The 15,427-nt window shown below is 36.9% G+C and overlaps 1 protein-coding gene across 1 annotated transcript; it reads right to left on the minus strand.

Moving 5' to 3' along the window:
* Window positions 1-14,214: 14,214 nt before the first annotated feature.
* Window positions 14,215-15,141, minus strand: LOC131068336 (probable calcium-binding protein CML23). The gene has a single exon (XM_058003518.2). It carries the CDS (start codon window positions 14,925-14,927, stop codon window positions 14,346-14,348), a length of 582 nt encoding a protein of 193 aa, XP_057859501.1. The 5' UTR covers window positions 14,928-15,141; the 3' UTR covers window positions 14,215-14,345.
* Between the last annotated feature and the right edge of the window lie 286 nt (window positions 15,142-15,427).

The raw sequence follows: 15,427 nt of genomic DNA on the forward strand, positions 1-15,427 counted from the left end.
TATTGAAGAACAAGATCACCTACCTCAAATGTATGAGGTCTAGCTTGATGATTATAACTTCTCCTCATACGCTACTGATAGGCCTTGAGGTGGTTGTATGTTTCTCATCAAGTAGTTCCAAGTCTTGAAGACGTGATACTCTGTATGCTTCATCATCTATGAGATTTTTCAAGGAAACCCATAGAGATGGTATATCAACCTCAATAGGTAAGATAGCTTCTGCACCATAGACCAGTGAGTAGGGAGTTGTGCTTGTAGGGGTTTGAATGCTAGTTCGATACACCCATAGTGCTGGATTTAATTGAACATGCCAATCACAACCGACATCATTGACTGTCTTCTTTAGAATTCTCAATATGTTTTTTTTTTATGCTTTGGCCTGACCATTTCCTTGTGGGTAATAGGGAGTGGAAAAGCGGTGTTGGATGTGAAACTTCTCAAAGAGCTCACAGACATCTTGATTTTTGAAAGGAAGCCCGTTATCTGTGATGATGGACATGGGTACACCATATTGGTAGATGATGTAATTAAGGATGAATGAGGCAATCTACTTGTCAATGATTTGGGTAAGTGGAACAACTTCGATCCACTTTGTGAATCATTCAGTGGCGGTAATAATAAATTTGTGGCCGTTAGATGAAGATGGATGGATCTTTCCCACAAGGTCAAGTCCCCATTGACAAAAGGGCTATGGTGTTGTGATTGGTTGCAATTCCTGTGTTGATGCATGTATTAGGTCTCCATGAACTTGATATTTCTTGCATTTTCTGACAAAATAGTAGGAGTCTTTTTCCATAGATGACCAATAGTATCTAACGTGCATGATTTTCTTTGCTAAGGAAGGACCGCTTGCGTGAGTCCCACAAATTCCTTCATGTACTTCTTCCAAGGCCTTTGTTATCTCATCCTATTCCAAACATCGAAGGAGAGTACCATCAAGACTGCATCGGTATAGGGTTTCAACAATGATGGTATATCGAGCGGTTTGGCGAATCAAGGTTTGGTGTTGGTTATTCGATTGGTTAGGAGGAAGTGTGTGGTCGCGTAGATAGGTGTAGAACTCACCATACCATGGGGATTCAGAACCGACAAGGTGACATATCATCTCAGTTTTAGGGATATCATAAGCAAGAATCCAAAGTTGTTCTACCAAGAACTCATAGCATGTTGAATTCTATGGAAGATCTAGGAGAGATGCAATGGTAGCCATAGCGTCAACGACTCAATTCAGATCTCTAGATATCTGCTCAAAGGTGATAGTAGTAAATGATACCTTTAAACCGTCCACCATTTGCTTGTATGGCATTAGTTTATCATCCTTGGTTTGGTATTCATCTGTGACTTGTCAGATGACCAGTTGGGAGTCGCCATATACTTGTAGCTCTTTTAACTTCCATTGTATGGCTAGTCAGAGTCCTGTGATCAAGGCCTCATACTCAGCTATGTTGTTTGTGCATGAAAAAGTTAGCCTATAAGACTTCGGGATGTTGTCACCTTGAGGTGTGATAAACATAATGCCTACCCCCGAGCCATGCCGAGTATACGAACCATCAAAGTATAGTTTCCATGGTTGTGCTGCTGTGATCATGAATATCTCTTCATCTAGAAAATTAGAAATGAGAGGATGATCACCTATAAGAGCTACATCAGCCAACTAATCTGTAATAACTTGGCCCTTGATAGCCTTACAGTCCCCATACTCGATGTCAAATTCACTTAGAATCATCACCCATTTGGCCAAGCGGCCTTTCAATGCCGCTTTGCTAAGTAAGTACTTTAGTGGATCTATCTTTGCAATGAGTCATACTTTATGCGTTAATAGGTAGTGCCTCAGTTTAGTGGGTGCCAAGATTACTGCTAAGCAAGCTCGTTCAATAGGTGTATAATTGAGTTCATATCCGACCAGTGTGCAAGAGATATAGTATACAACACAGTCTTTCCCTTCTGCATTATGTTGTGCCAGTAGTATGTCCAATGCCGTATTTGTTGCTAAAATATAGAGCAATAGTGGTCTACTTGGATCTGGTGGGATCAGCAATAGTGTATTCATGAGATAGTCCTTAAGCATCTGGAAGGCTTGTTGGCATCTGACATCCCATTAAAAGTGGATGTTTTTGTGTAACAGGTGTGTAAAGGGGTGACACTTATCTGCCAGTTGTGCAATGAATCTTCAGATGGATTGTAGCCGCCCTTGTAATGTCCTTAGTTGACTGATGTTTCATGGAGGTGGCATGTTCATGATTTCTTTGACCTTTGATGGATCGACCTCAATGCCTTTGCTTGAGACAATGTACCTTAGAAGCTTCCTTGAGGTTACTCCAAAGACACATTTCTTTGGGTTGAGTCGAACATGATATTGTTCTAGTCGATCAAAGATTTTATCTAAGATTTCCAGATGACCTTCTCATGTTAAGGATTTTGCCAATAAGTCATCGACATAATCCTCCATGATGGTATGCATCATATCATGAAATATGGTGGTCATTGCTCTTTGATCGGTCGCTCCTGCATTCTTTATACCAAAAGGCATTACATTCCAACAATATGTTCCCCATGGACATGTGAAGGTTGTCTTATGTTGATCCTCTGGTGCAATCTTTATCTAGTTGTACCCTGAAAAGCCATCCATGAGAGAAAGCATGGCATGTCCTGTGGTTAGGTCTACGATCATGTCAATGTTTGGTAGGGGGAAGTCATCCTTAGGACATGCCTTGTTTAGATCTCTAAAATCAGTACAGTTATAGATGCCCCCATTTGGTTTGCCAACAGGTACAATATTGGATATCCAATCTGCATAATCAATTGGTCTAATAAAACCAACATCTAGGAGTTTCTTGAGTTCTGCTTTGACGAGTACCGCAATCCGAGGGCGCATCTTGTGAAGCTTCTGCTTGATAGGCTTAGCTCCTTCTGCTATGGTGAGGTGATGCATGACCAAATTAGGATCAATCCCATACATGTCTGCATATGACCATGCAAAGTTGATCTGATGCTTCTGGAAGAATTCTACAAACTTAGGTTGTTCCTCTAGAGTTAAACGAGATGCTAGATGTATGTGGTGAGGAGTTTCAGGAGTCCCCACGTTGAATTCTTTTATTTCCTCAATATGGACTGTTGATCATTCCTGCTGTGTGCTAGAAGGGAGGATGTCAAACCTTTCATCTTCAGGCGCCTCAGAGAGGTTTTCACCCTTGGATGCACTCTTTCTTTTTACTTTTGTGGGATCAAACAATGCCACAGTGTGGTTTTCACTAGAATATCCATGCTTTATTGTTATATTTTTGCAGGTGAAAGGTTTGACATCTGCCCCAAAGTACGTTGTGCTATTAAGTTCAATGGCGAATCCAACTTTGTGATCCCTGCTTGGTATGTTATCCTGTAGTTCCAAAAAGTCAATGATCACCTCATCTTTTTGGAAATGGTCAAGACATGGGGGATTAGGTTGGTTCCATTTGATGAGTTTAGGATGGATAATGGGCATTACCTCATCGATCAGGTTAAGTTCATAAGATGTATCAGTGAGGGTTAAGACGTTGTGGTGAAAGTCGTTGATGGTACTCTCCCTGTCAGAATCAGGCGTAGGATGTGACATAGGGTTTGTGGAAGGTGTTTCCAGTTCAGGAAATCAAAAGGTTTTAATTTGTGCTTCTCCGTAAACAAGGATTTCTTTGTGAGGTGGAGGGGGTGATGCATCTTCCTCATCTGAAGTATTGAGCTGGACGGAATCAAATTCTTACTCATGTGAGTCGGTCTCTGAGTCACTTTCCAATATCTGATTACTATACCAAACCAGGATATCCTTTGAGTTAAAAACTGCTGGTGTAATCGACTTATGTACCTTTGGAGATGGAATGGTTGGTACTGCGGGAAGGATCAGTGAATCCGAATTGGGAGTATTAGGATTGTTGGATCTGCTGTTGTTGATGGAATTGTCAATGTTGTCGATACTGCTGGGGGTTCTGATACTGCTAATGGTGTTATTGATACAGTTGCTAATGTTGATGGAGTTGTTGTTGTTATTGGTAGGATGATTGGTGTTGTGGATGATATTGCTAGGATTTTTAGCCTTAGTGGGGAAATTGGCATGGTGCTTGGTGTTGTTGATATAATCAAAGGCGACCTCTTTAAAGTTTTAGGCTGATATAGAGGTTTGTTGGGTTTCCCTTTGAATCGGAGCTTAGGAAGAGTCTCCTTTTGAAATCCTAATCCAGTGTTATCTTTAGGCTTTAATTGCGGCTGCAACGACTCATGTCATCCTTGCTTGCAAGGTCCCAAAGGACTTTGACCATCATAGCCCATTCTTTTCATAATGAGAAGGTCTTTTCCATATTGATTTGTGGGAATCTTAGCTTGTGGGATGTCTGTGGTGATAGGGTCTTTATAGATCCATTCTGCTAAGTCCTCATCTCTGGTCTCTTCTTCTTGATTCTTTCCAAGGATAAAAGGCGTCAAAGTTCATGTTGGTTTGACCAGTGGTGTTTGAAGTAACCGTTGAGGTTTACCATGAGTTCTAGGAGAAGTGGGTAGTTGTCCAACACAAAAGAGTTGGCTGAGATTGTACTCCCCAGGACCTTTCTCTGCCATTTTCATTTTTAGCTTCTCTTGCTTAGGTATAGTGGTGTTTGAACTAGAAAGAAAGTCTGAACTTACATATGATGTGGACAAGATAGATTCTCTGTTGTTGGGGACGGTAATCTCTGGCTGATGATTGATATTATTACAATATGCAAATGGGTTGGCATCGCCCAAGATTGTAATTTCTACACCGTTATGAGGGAACTTGACACACTGGTGATAGGTAGATGGAATGAATTGCATGGCATGTATACAAGGTCTTCCTAACAACAAATTATATGGCAGAGGACGGTCCAAAACTTGACATATGATGTGCTTCACCACTGGGCCTACTCAGATTGGTAACACAACTGCTCCTTTTAATGAATGCTCTGCATCATCATAAGCTTTTATTGTTATCTTTTTGTGGGGATCCACTTATTCAACTGCATATCCCAATGTTGTGACCAATTGTAGTGTACATATATTTAGGCTTTCTCCATTATCAATCAAGACTCGCTTGATCCTGTGTTGGTTGATAAATCCTTCAATATGGAGTGAGGCGTTATGAGGTTGCTGGAAGGATGTATTGTCACTTTCTGAGAAAGTGAGACATGATGATGACCTTAGACTACCAATCATAGCTTGAAATTGATCTGTGTTTAGATTGACAGGGACAGGCGCCTCTTGGAGAGCTTGATCCAAGATTGTTTTATGAGATTGGGAAAGGCGCAACAACTCTAAGATGGATATAAGTGCGGGTGTTCTATCTAATTGTTCCACAGGGTTGTACTTCTTTGGGATGGAGGTGGTGCCCTGTGGAGCTACTTTAATGGTGATCTTTCTACGACGCGTAACAACATTGCAAGTAGAGCTTGGATTTTTTATGGTAATGGTTGCAATTTGTTCATCAGCATCATATAGGTGATTCACAGTGTAATTATAAGCGGCTCGCGTATAATCAGTGGTATCTGTGTTTCATCCTGACATGGAAGGACCCCTTTGATCTTGTGATGGAAGTGGAATTTTAAACATAAGATGATCATTATTCATGGTTTTTGGGTCATGTCCTTCAATTTCAATCTCTCCTCAGTCAATAAGATCCTGAACAAGATCTTTCAATCTATACATTACTTGTTTTATGCCCTTTCCCTTGATGGAATTCGCAATGTTCATTATCCCTCCACCATGGAGGTTTGACCCGAGGTTCGTAATTAGATGTTTTGGATAAGGTCACCGGATTTGACGAGACCAATTGACGTAACACTGTTTCAATAGGTTCTCCTAAGGGAGTGTATGTACATTTTGGTTTATAATTCTGTTGTCTTTGCCTTGGTTCTTCTTGTTGGACATTGCGTCCTTGATTTGGTGGGGGAGGAACCATGTTGGTCTTAGGAGGGGGGTTTTCCCCCGCAAATCGGACCACAGGATGTGCACTCTTGATAGTCCTTGCATCTTCAACCCCGTCATTGATGATGTTTTTGTTTTTATTCCAAAAGTTAGGTTTATCACTGTTGAAGTACAGGCGAGGGGCATCTTTTGGTTCAATGTATATTTTGATAAGCCCCTTTTTGATGAGGGCCCTTTCACATTTTAAACCCCGTGTGATCATGTCATTAAAAGACTTTGTGCCTTTCATGTCTAAATGAAATTCCATTTCTTCGTTCAAGTTGGAAATAAATATTTTCACTAGCTCTCTTTTAGGTAGCTGAAGGGAACATCTGCTAGACATTTGTTGCCATTATTGCAGGAAAGCTAAAAATAGCTCCCTTGGTTTTTTATTGGTGTTACATAGGTCTGCCATGGTGACATCGTGCTCTATGTTATGGGAATAATATGCAATGAATTTCTGGACCAGTTCTTCGAACGTCCTAATGCCACCTGTTAGTCAGGAAAACCATTGCGTGGTTGTCCCTGCCAAACTCTGAGGAAAGAGACACATTAGGTATGTGTCTTCATATGCCACTTCTAAGCAAGCGGAGTGAAATTCCCTGGCATGATTGCGAGGGTCTCCTTTTTCCTGATACTTTTCGAACTTAGGTGTTTCAAAACCTCATGGAAAAGGTGGCATATGTAGATTCCTATCAAAGGGATAGGGACAAATATCATTAAGTGAAAACTGGATTGTTTTCACACCACTATGGAGTTGTTGGGTGAGATTCTCAACTTGTTGCCTCAACATGTCAATGTCATTTGGAGGAGGAGGAGGTGGGAGATTTCCTTGACGAAGGTTGTATCTGATGTGATCTTGACCTCTTCCATCCTCATTATGACTTTGATGTTCTGATGCTTGTCGTAATTGTGTTGTATCAATATCAGAGGGTAGTTTGGCTCCCTCTTGGGCAAGTTTTAAAAAGTGAGCATCCACATTGTTTCTGAGGATCTCATCAAAAAGTTGATTGAAGAGGGGGTTGTGTTGTGCCCTTTCGATTGCTTCAAGAGTGGGAGTATGAGGATTTTCATCATTTGCATTTCCTTGAAGAGCTTCTTGGAATTCATTGAGATTTTCCTCTTCTTCCTCTTCGATTTCTTGTTGTCTAGTCCTTGATCTAGTTTGAGCCATTTTGTTTGAAATTTTTTGTTGAAGTTTGATGAAAATGATGATGAGTTGATGATGAAATGAGAGATAAATGTTTTGTGAAGTGTTTAGCATATGGATCTCTAGCACTAAAGGTTTGATGTTACCAAAGTCCTTTTATGAATTGCTTGTTGTGTTTGTTGACAATGTTTGATATGATAAGGTTTAGAGAGGCCTGAGATGCATTACAGACCCAACTACCTAGTAATGAGAGGATGCACTCATAGACTAGTTTTAACTTGCGTAGAAATGCCTCTTAGGATGAGTTTATCCTAGATGTAGGGACACTCTAAAAAGGGATGTATTTGTGTTTGATTTAAGCAATATCGAAAAAGAACTTAGGACAAGACCTCTTTATGTTTCGAGAGTTGGAATGGATTGACGATGTATGAATGTGAGAATGGATGGAAATGATCAAATGTCAATAAAAATTGTGTTACGAATGGGACAAATTCTTCCTCTTCTCTTTTGGGGTCGATGGTTCTTCCCGAGCTATGTTATATGTGATGCAAAGATCTGAAAATAAAGCAGGATTGATTTTGCCTTCCTTGTTTTTATGATAGCTCAAAGCTCTATATTGAGTAAAAGCTTTGCGGTTTAAAGACTCTTGATTAAATTCGTTAGATTTTCCTTGAAGATATAGACACATGTGATGTAAGAAGGTTCTATGCAAGACAAAGATTTGTCTATTGAAATAGAAAAATCTCCTTCTTTTGATGAAAGCCTTTGAGCTTAATGGTCTTTTCTTCAAATTAATATGTTGATGAAGATTCTTCTTTCTCAAAATGTGAAGGATGGTCATATAGTTTTGATACCTTTGTTTGTCTCTTTGGCTTTTGTTTGTTTGCCAAAAGGTTGGTGTTTTGAAAATTTTGTGTTTGGATGAATACTTGATTTGGAATTGGTTTTTATTTATTTTTCTTTGACAAGAAAACAAAAGCAAGCACACAAACACAAGAATGTTGCCTCAAAAGGCACAAATAAGTGGGTCTAAATCAACCCAATCTTTGGACTTTTATGACCCTTTTTCCAAATATTTTTGAGTATGTTTTTCTCCAAAAACCCCGAAGCCGGCTCACTTTATCACTGGTCTTGACACAAAACGAAGACACTTGAAACACTTTTTATCCCTAAGGTCAAATGGCCAGTTGCGATAATTTCAGCCCACATCTTGATATTTCTTCAACTTTGGTACTACAACCTTATGAATCTTGTTGTGGTAGGTAAGGATGTGATATACCATGTCTTGCACGAGCATAACAAATAGATGATCCCTATGATGGGGGAGTCACCACTTTTATCAAGCCACAAGTAGCCTTTCAAAAAGCTATGTTTCTATTCAAGGAAATATGCATGGTGAATATCCTGTGAGCAAAACCATCTATGCTCTTGCACTGAATTTATCACAAATATCCTCAATCAATAGAACAGGTGGGTTTCTACATAAAAAGATGTTTAATAATTTTTGATGTTTTTGGACATAAGTTCATTCTACAGCGAATCACTTAAGAGCCTTGTAACTTGTGGTGGGGCCCATTTGTCCTTTCAACAAGTTACATTGTAGGAACAACTAAACCCAAGGCTACAACTTTCGCTCACACCTGATTTCTATAGCGGCTCGAAGGATTTACCGTGCGAGGTTGTTCCCCAGAGTGAAGTGTCTCTTGGCAGGCCTCTCTTAAAAAGATAAAATTTGAGTGTTACTAACACTTTTCTCTTGCCCCTGGGACCACGAAAGCCAAGGGAGAGGATAGTGTGTGTTAGAAGTAGGACCACTCGACTAACTTTGCACAAGTGTGCCAATCACGAAAGCACTTGTTCTTTTTAACTGAGTTTATAGCAATGTGATCTAACTATTTGGAGATGTTGCTCCAACAATCATGGTGTTCTTTTTAACTTTCAAGGAAAAATATTTGTGTAATCTAGGAACTTGAAATCCTGGTCAACTGAATTGAAACACGTTTGCTTGAAGTAAATCGCTTTTGGAAACAAGAAAACTTTTGACAAGTTGAGTGTTCTTTTTACCTTTGCAAAAGAGAAAGTGTTGATTGTGGATTTCAACTTTGATGCAAGAAATAAAAGTTGTTTTGTCTTATTTTAAAACCCAAAATAAAAATGAATCCTAACTTGCAAAGAAAGCAAATTTGTTGGATTTGTGTTTGTTGTTCTTTTTATTTTGCACAATGAGGTTCCTTTTAAGCCCAATCTGAAAAGGTGTGATTAATTTTTAGAACCCAAAATGAAGTGTGAAGTTAATGCTTTAAGCCCAAAAGAGAAAGTGAATTTATTTTATTCCAACTTTGAAAAACAAAGTGAAAGAAAGAAATTCAAATGCTTTCTAATCTAACTCCTTCAATCCTGCACAAACAATCAAACAATTAGTCAAAAATAAAAATAAAATGAGGTATGGGTGGGCTTCCACAAGCCTAAGTTTTGATTTTCGGTTACAAAATAAAAAATTACAACTCTCTATTACAATAGCGCTAGTCTGTGTAAACACAGAAGCATTATTTAACACGAAAGCGCTAATTTACTGACGGAAGTGCTAAAATAAGTACAAATGCACTATACTTAGAACAAAAGCGCTAAAAGACTCTGTCAAACAGAATAAAATTATGTCAAACAGAGCGCGCGAATGCGCTAAACTAATAACAAACGTGCTATTGTAAATACAAAAGTGCTAAACTATGGCCAATAGCGCTATTTCCCGGACAATAGCACTATTCTGGTGAACAAAAGTGCTAAATTGGGAAGTTTCGCAAGCGCTAAAACATGTTCAAAAGCGCAAAAGCGCAACTTGTGTGGCAATTTAAACAAGAAAAGTTAGTAGTTTTTGGGGAAATCTTTGTGTTGGATTCACATCGGGTTCACCAAATGATGCTCTGCAAAATGAAGGAATGTTAGAAAAACCCGTGGTGAGGCAACACACACACAGAAAACACAAGAAACAAAGAGTTGTTAGTGTTAATCAACCAAAAATTATTCTAAATAGGCATACCAAGAGAGACACTAAAATCATAATAGAGCATTTAACTATGAAAATAAATGCAACAAGGTATCTCCAAATGCCTTCCACCATGCTTGTAGGTCCTCCTCCCTTGTTCCTCTCCTCTCCAAGTTCCAAATGAGTGTAGCTCTCAACAACTTTTTGCACTATGGATGTCTTATGGAGATTTAAGATTGAAATGCTTTAACTATTCTATGGAAGTGTAAAACAAACTAATTAGACATGCTATGAAATGAACTACGATTTATTTTAGTCCAAAATGACAATATATTAGTGATTTATGCTAAATGCTCTTCTCTAAAATTTGCTATAAGTTAAATGCATACAAGTTTATAGTATGATAGCTAAAAATGCTAGATGCTTGAGGATTTGAAAATGAGTAATGTGAGCTCTATTTATAGGTAAAATGGAGCAATGGATGACTGAGATTGAGTAATCTCAACAATGGTCAAGATTGAAGGGTTAATGATCCATGTGAGGGCTTTCAACCCAATCCCAGGATGACAAATGTCAACATGAGATGGGTTGAGAGGAGAGGGAATAAACATTAAATGCTTGACATGACTTGAGGGTTAACTTGGGAGGTAAGGTTAATGTTGAGTTGAGTGAATAAATTCATTATTCAAAGAATAATGTCTTTATCTAATGGATAAAATCTTGTGCAAGAGTTAGTGAGGATAACCATGGTCAAAGCAATAAATGCTTGAGGAGACACATGGGTTACATGAGGGTTGAGTTAGGGGTCAAAGTCCCTAACCATGGGTGCAAGTGGATTTAACCATAAATGGTTATGTAAGATCCATTAGTGGTTTGGAAGACTTTAGAGGTTAAATTATTGAACACATAAAGCATTAAATGTTTTTCAAAGACTTTGGAGTCTATGAGAAGTGACTCCAAGTTGCTTAGGAATGTGACAATAATTAGGGGATGGATTAGGCTAATTAGGAAGAGGTTAGAAGAGTCTAGAAGGGGTTTAGGATTGCAAGTGGGTTTGGTGGGTGAAAGAAAATAGGATTTTAAATTAAAATAAAATTAATTTATTTCAACTTGTGGTTGCAACTTGCATTTTTAGGAGAATGCAAGTGGGGGGATCTAATGATTTAAATAAATGTTTTAATTATTTATTTAAAAGAGGAAAGGGGATTAAATTAAATAAATAGGATTTATTCATTTGGTTTAATAAATTAATTAAAATAAATTGAATAATTTATTTAATTAATAGGAGAATGTTTGAAGATGAATTAATTAAATGTTAATTTAATTAACTGTTGGCTAGTGGGTTTTTAATCAAATAAATAGCAAATATTTATTTAATTAAAATGGACAGATTTATGTGACTACAACTTCTATTTGTTATTTTTGGTTTTCTATTTTGTTTGATTTAAATGTCATTTAAGGCATACCATTAAGAACCTCCCAAGTTTAAGCTAAGCCTAAGTACGAGAGATTACATGCTCAAAGTTATCCTTTAACCAATGATGCTCTATTTACCTTCTTGAAGAGAAACCTCTAGCCTCGAAGGTGGAGCTCTAAAAGATCTACGATTTGGGAGAGTAGGATCTAAAAAGAGGGGAGCCCAATAGTTACTCAAATATGCAAAGGTGACTATTTGACTTTCAAAATTGGGTGGATGACGGTTATAAATATATTTTTTGGAATCTAGAGGGAGATTGGAAAGTCAAAAAATAGACACGATTATATAGTCAAGATGTCCACATGTCACACTATCATCAAAGTACAACACATTTAGAAAATTCACAAAATCGGAACATAATATTATTGAAACAAAGGGGAACACATAAAAATACATGAAACAAGACTAAACATATAACAACACAACACACTATAGGCACTAGTAGCAAGTAAAAAGCTAAGGATGAGCAAAAATAAACCTAAAAAATGCCAAGGGTTGCAAACACAAAAGCAAGCCCACGATATAACATGATAATTATGAGAAATGCAATTTTTGATATTGATAAACAAGAAGACAAAATAAGTGTAAACAAAGATAAATAAGAATGTAAGAAAAAATAAATATGAAATTATAAGCCAAATCTTACACAAGAATACACCACTTATTGATGATATATTAAAATATATTAAGACATTTCCATCAACATACCCAAATTAAAAAAACAATGAATATACTAGTTTCACAATTAAATACAATAATTTTATAAAATAAATAATAATAATATAAACAAAATTAAATAAATATTTATTAAACAAAATTTGAATAATATACTTCAAAAGAATGACATGCATTATTATTTGTTGCACAATCTTTCAAAGATGCCTTTAAAAAAAATAAAACCTTGGCTAAAAACAAAAAATGAATGTACACTAATTATGAACAAAATCCATCTTTATTAAAAATAAAAATAAAAAGGATCTATGTAGAATGATTAAACTCTCATTTGTTGGTGTGCTTTACCATTAAAATTGGATACTTTACATTGTGAGAACATTAATCGCCCACACTGGCCATTAACACAAACTCTGTCAAATATTTGCATATCTCTATCAGAAATAAATGGAAAAAAAAAAAAAAAAAAAAAAAATTGTATTTGAGAGATCTTCCTTGATTTGTATTCAACTTTATATAATCTTAAAGATCTTTTTTATGAGGATTTAATATCTATAAGATTGAGTTATTACTTGATTTAATACAAAAATACAAATTTAATGTTGAAATCTTTTTAGTTGAATATCAAAGATTAAGTGGTATGGAGGAAAGGTGATCTCATCTTTTATGATATTCAAATCCTTTATGATATTCAAAATGTGCATTCAAAGGAGACTCGACTTCTGACAGACTTTTTCAAAAGCATTTAATTTTATGACTTTCAAACCTTGCATTCAACAAGACTAGATTCCTGATAGATTTATTCAAAAACATTCAATTTTATGACGTCTGAATCTTACATTTAACGAGATTTGATTCCTGACATACTTATTCAAAAGCATTCAATTTTATAATATCCAATTCTTATATACAACTAGACTTATTCCTGAAAATTATTCAAAAACTAAAACCTTATTTTCAACAAGACTTGATGCCTGATACTTATTGAAAAACATTCAATTTTACCATCGTCCACCTAACCTGGTGGATGTGAATCGTATGAAAGAAAGAAAAAAAAGAAAGAATGAATTTAAATGTCTACGAGACCAAGAATTGCCTATGAGAACGGCTGTGTCTATTCTGGCTCCAAAACAGACCTTTCGTACAGAGTGTTAACGACAGGTTAGTCAATCGTAACCGTTAATTGCAAAAGCATCGGTGTAAAACGCACGACTAACATGCATGTTAGTCAATCCATACCAGAATAAAACAGCTTAACCATTGATATCTGCACTGAGGCTGCTTCTTTACCATGGCTCTTCAGTTTTTCAAAATATTCACGTCAGTAACATGGTTGAAAGTAAAACAAGTATAAATATAAACTACACTAGAGTCCGTGATGGTCAGAGTCAGAGAGGTACTCTGCATCAGGACTTGTTATGTCTGCAAGCTAAAACTGTAGCTCTCATCTTTGTACAGTTAATGAGGTACACACCCTTTTTTATTGACAATGCAACATTCATTTATTTTATTGTCACTGTTCATTCTTTTTGATGTGGGTTCAATGTATTCAGGAAGATCTAATCTTTCATGTGTTTTACATTAGCTAAACAATTTCAATAAATTATCTGCCATTGACAAGAACATGCACTAATATTGATAAGACCTAATGAATGGATATACCTTTTGTTTCAAAAGCAGGGCAACAGTAAAAACAACATGCATAGCACTGTCTGCACTGATACCATTTTCTACTCCTGAAATACCCTCCATATCAGCTATTTGAGGGAGAAAAGATTAATCAGAGTCAGTTTTTTTTTTTGTCAAAATTAATAGTAGGAGGTATAATATGATAAAAAAACATTGCACAAAGTGTTTAATTTCTGAACGACAACATTAAAATTTTTCATTCATTCATTAGAAGGTCTAATATGATAAAAAGCATTGCACAAAACATTTAGTTTCTGAACGACGACATTAAAATCTTTCATTCATTCATTGAAACATTCATTGAAACAAAAGAGAAAAGAGATTTTTTTTTTGATAAAGCCCACATTGAGCAATAATACAAGTACATGCCTGATTTTAGGCCTGTGAACAAAAAGCTTTTTATATACACAAATTGTATATGTTTTCCATTTTCAGTTGCAGGAACTTGTCATCATATTCCTAAACTCTTCAAAGTTAACAAACCCATCCCCATCTGAATCAACCCCTTTGATCATTTCTAAACAATCTTCAAGGCTGCATCTATCACCCAAACTGGTCAAAACACTCCTCAACTCCTCTGCAGAGATATACCCATTTCTATCCCTGTCAAATATCCTGAATGCATCTCTCAGTTCTTTAAGGCTCCCAACACCACCCCCCTCACTCTTTATATTAAAAGCAATGAACTCCTGAAGATCTATAAACCCATCCCCATCAGAGTCCACCTCCTTTATCATCATCTCAAGCTCTTCATGGCTTGCAGAGGCACTGGAAGTTCCTTCTAGGGAATTTATAACAGCACCCAGTTCTGAAACAGAGATTTTCCCATCACCATTAGCATCAAAGTGCCTGAAAACCTTCTCAAGTTCTGCTAAAATCCCTAAACTTTGAGACAGATTTATGTTCTTCTGGGCTGGTTTTACCAGAGGACTTCTGTTCTTTTTAGAGCGAGGGCACAGAAGTTTTTTCAACAATCTTACAACCTGGCGATAGATGAGCTTGTGAAATCGCATTGTGGGAATCTGTGTTCCTTGTTCAACAATTCTCAGCTTACCCAAAGAAGATGATGCCCAAATGAGTAGGTAGAGGAGGAACAAGAAGAGGATGAGAAAAGAACTATCTTCTTGACTCCTACCCCAATTAAAGATAAAAAAGAATTTATTGAAGGCTCTGTGTTTTCTTGCATAAATTCATATAAAACCCCAATTTAATTTACATGCGGTCGGTCACATGAAATGATTTTTCACATGCATTCGGTGGTCAATGTGCTATAGTCAGAGCTGCATGTGACCCCGCATTGGTATTCTTTGTCCTTCTCTGGGGCCGTGGGCGCCACTCACATGCGCCCAATTGAAGGCCGTGTTTTTAAAGATAGCAGTTGATTGTCTACGCGTAATTATTTATGAGCGCATTATGCAATTGTTGGTGGGGTTTATTATTATTTCATAAAGTTGGATTCTTTTATAAGGTATGTCAAAGTCTCAAGGACATGGTAAAACTCCACCATGGATGT

The sequence above is a fragment of the Cryptomeria japonica genome, chromosome 11, assembly GCF_030272615.1.
Source record: "Cryptomeria japonica chromosome 11, Sugi_1.0, whole genome shotgun sequence".
Taxonomy (NCBI): domain Eukaryota; kingdom Viridiplantae; phylum Streptophyta; class Pinopsida; order Cupressales; family Cupressaceae; genus Cryptomeria; species Cryptomeria japonica.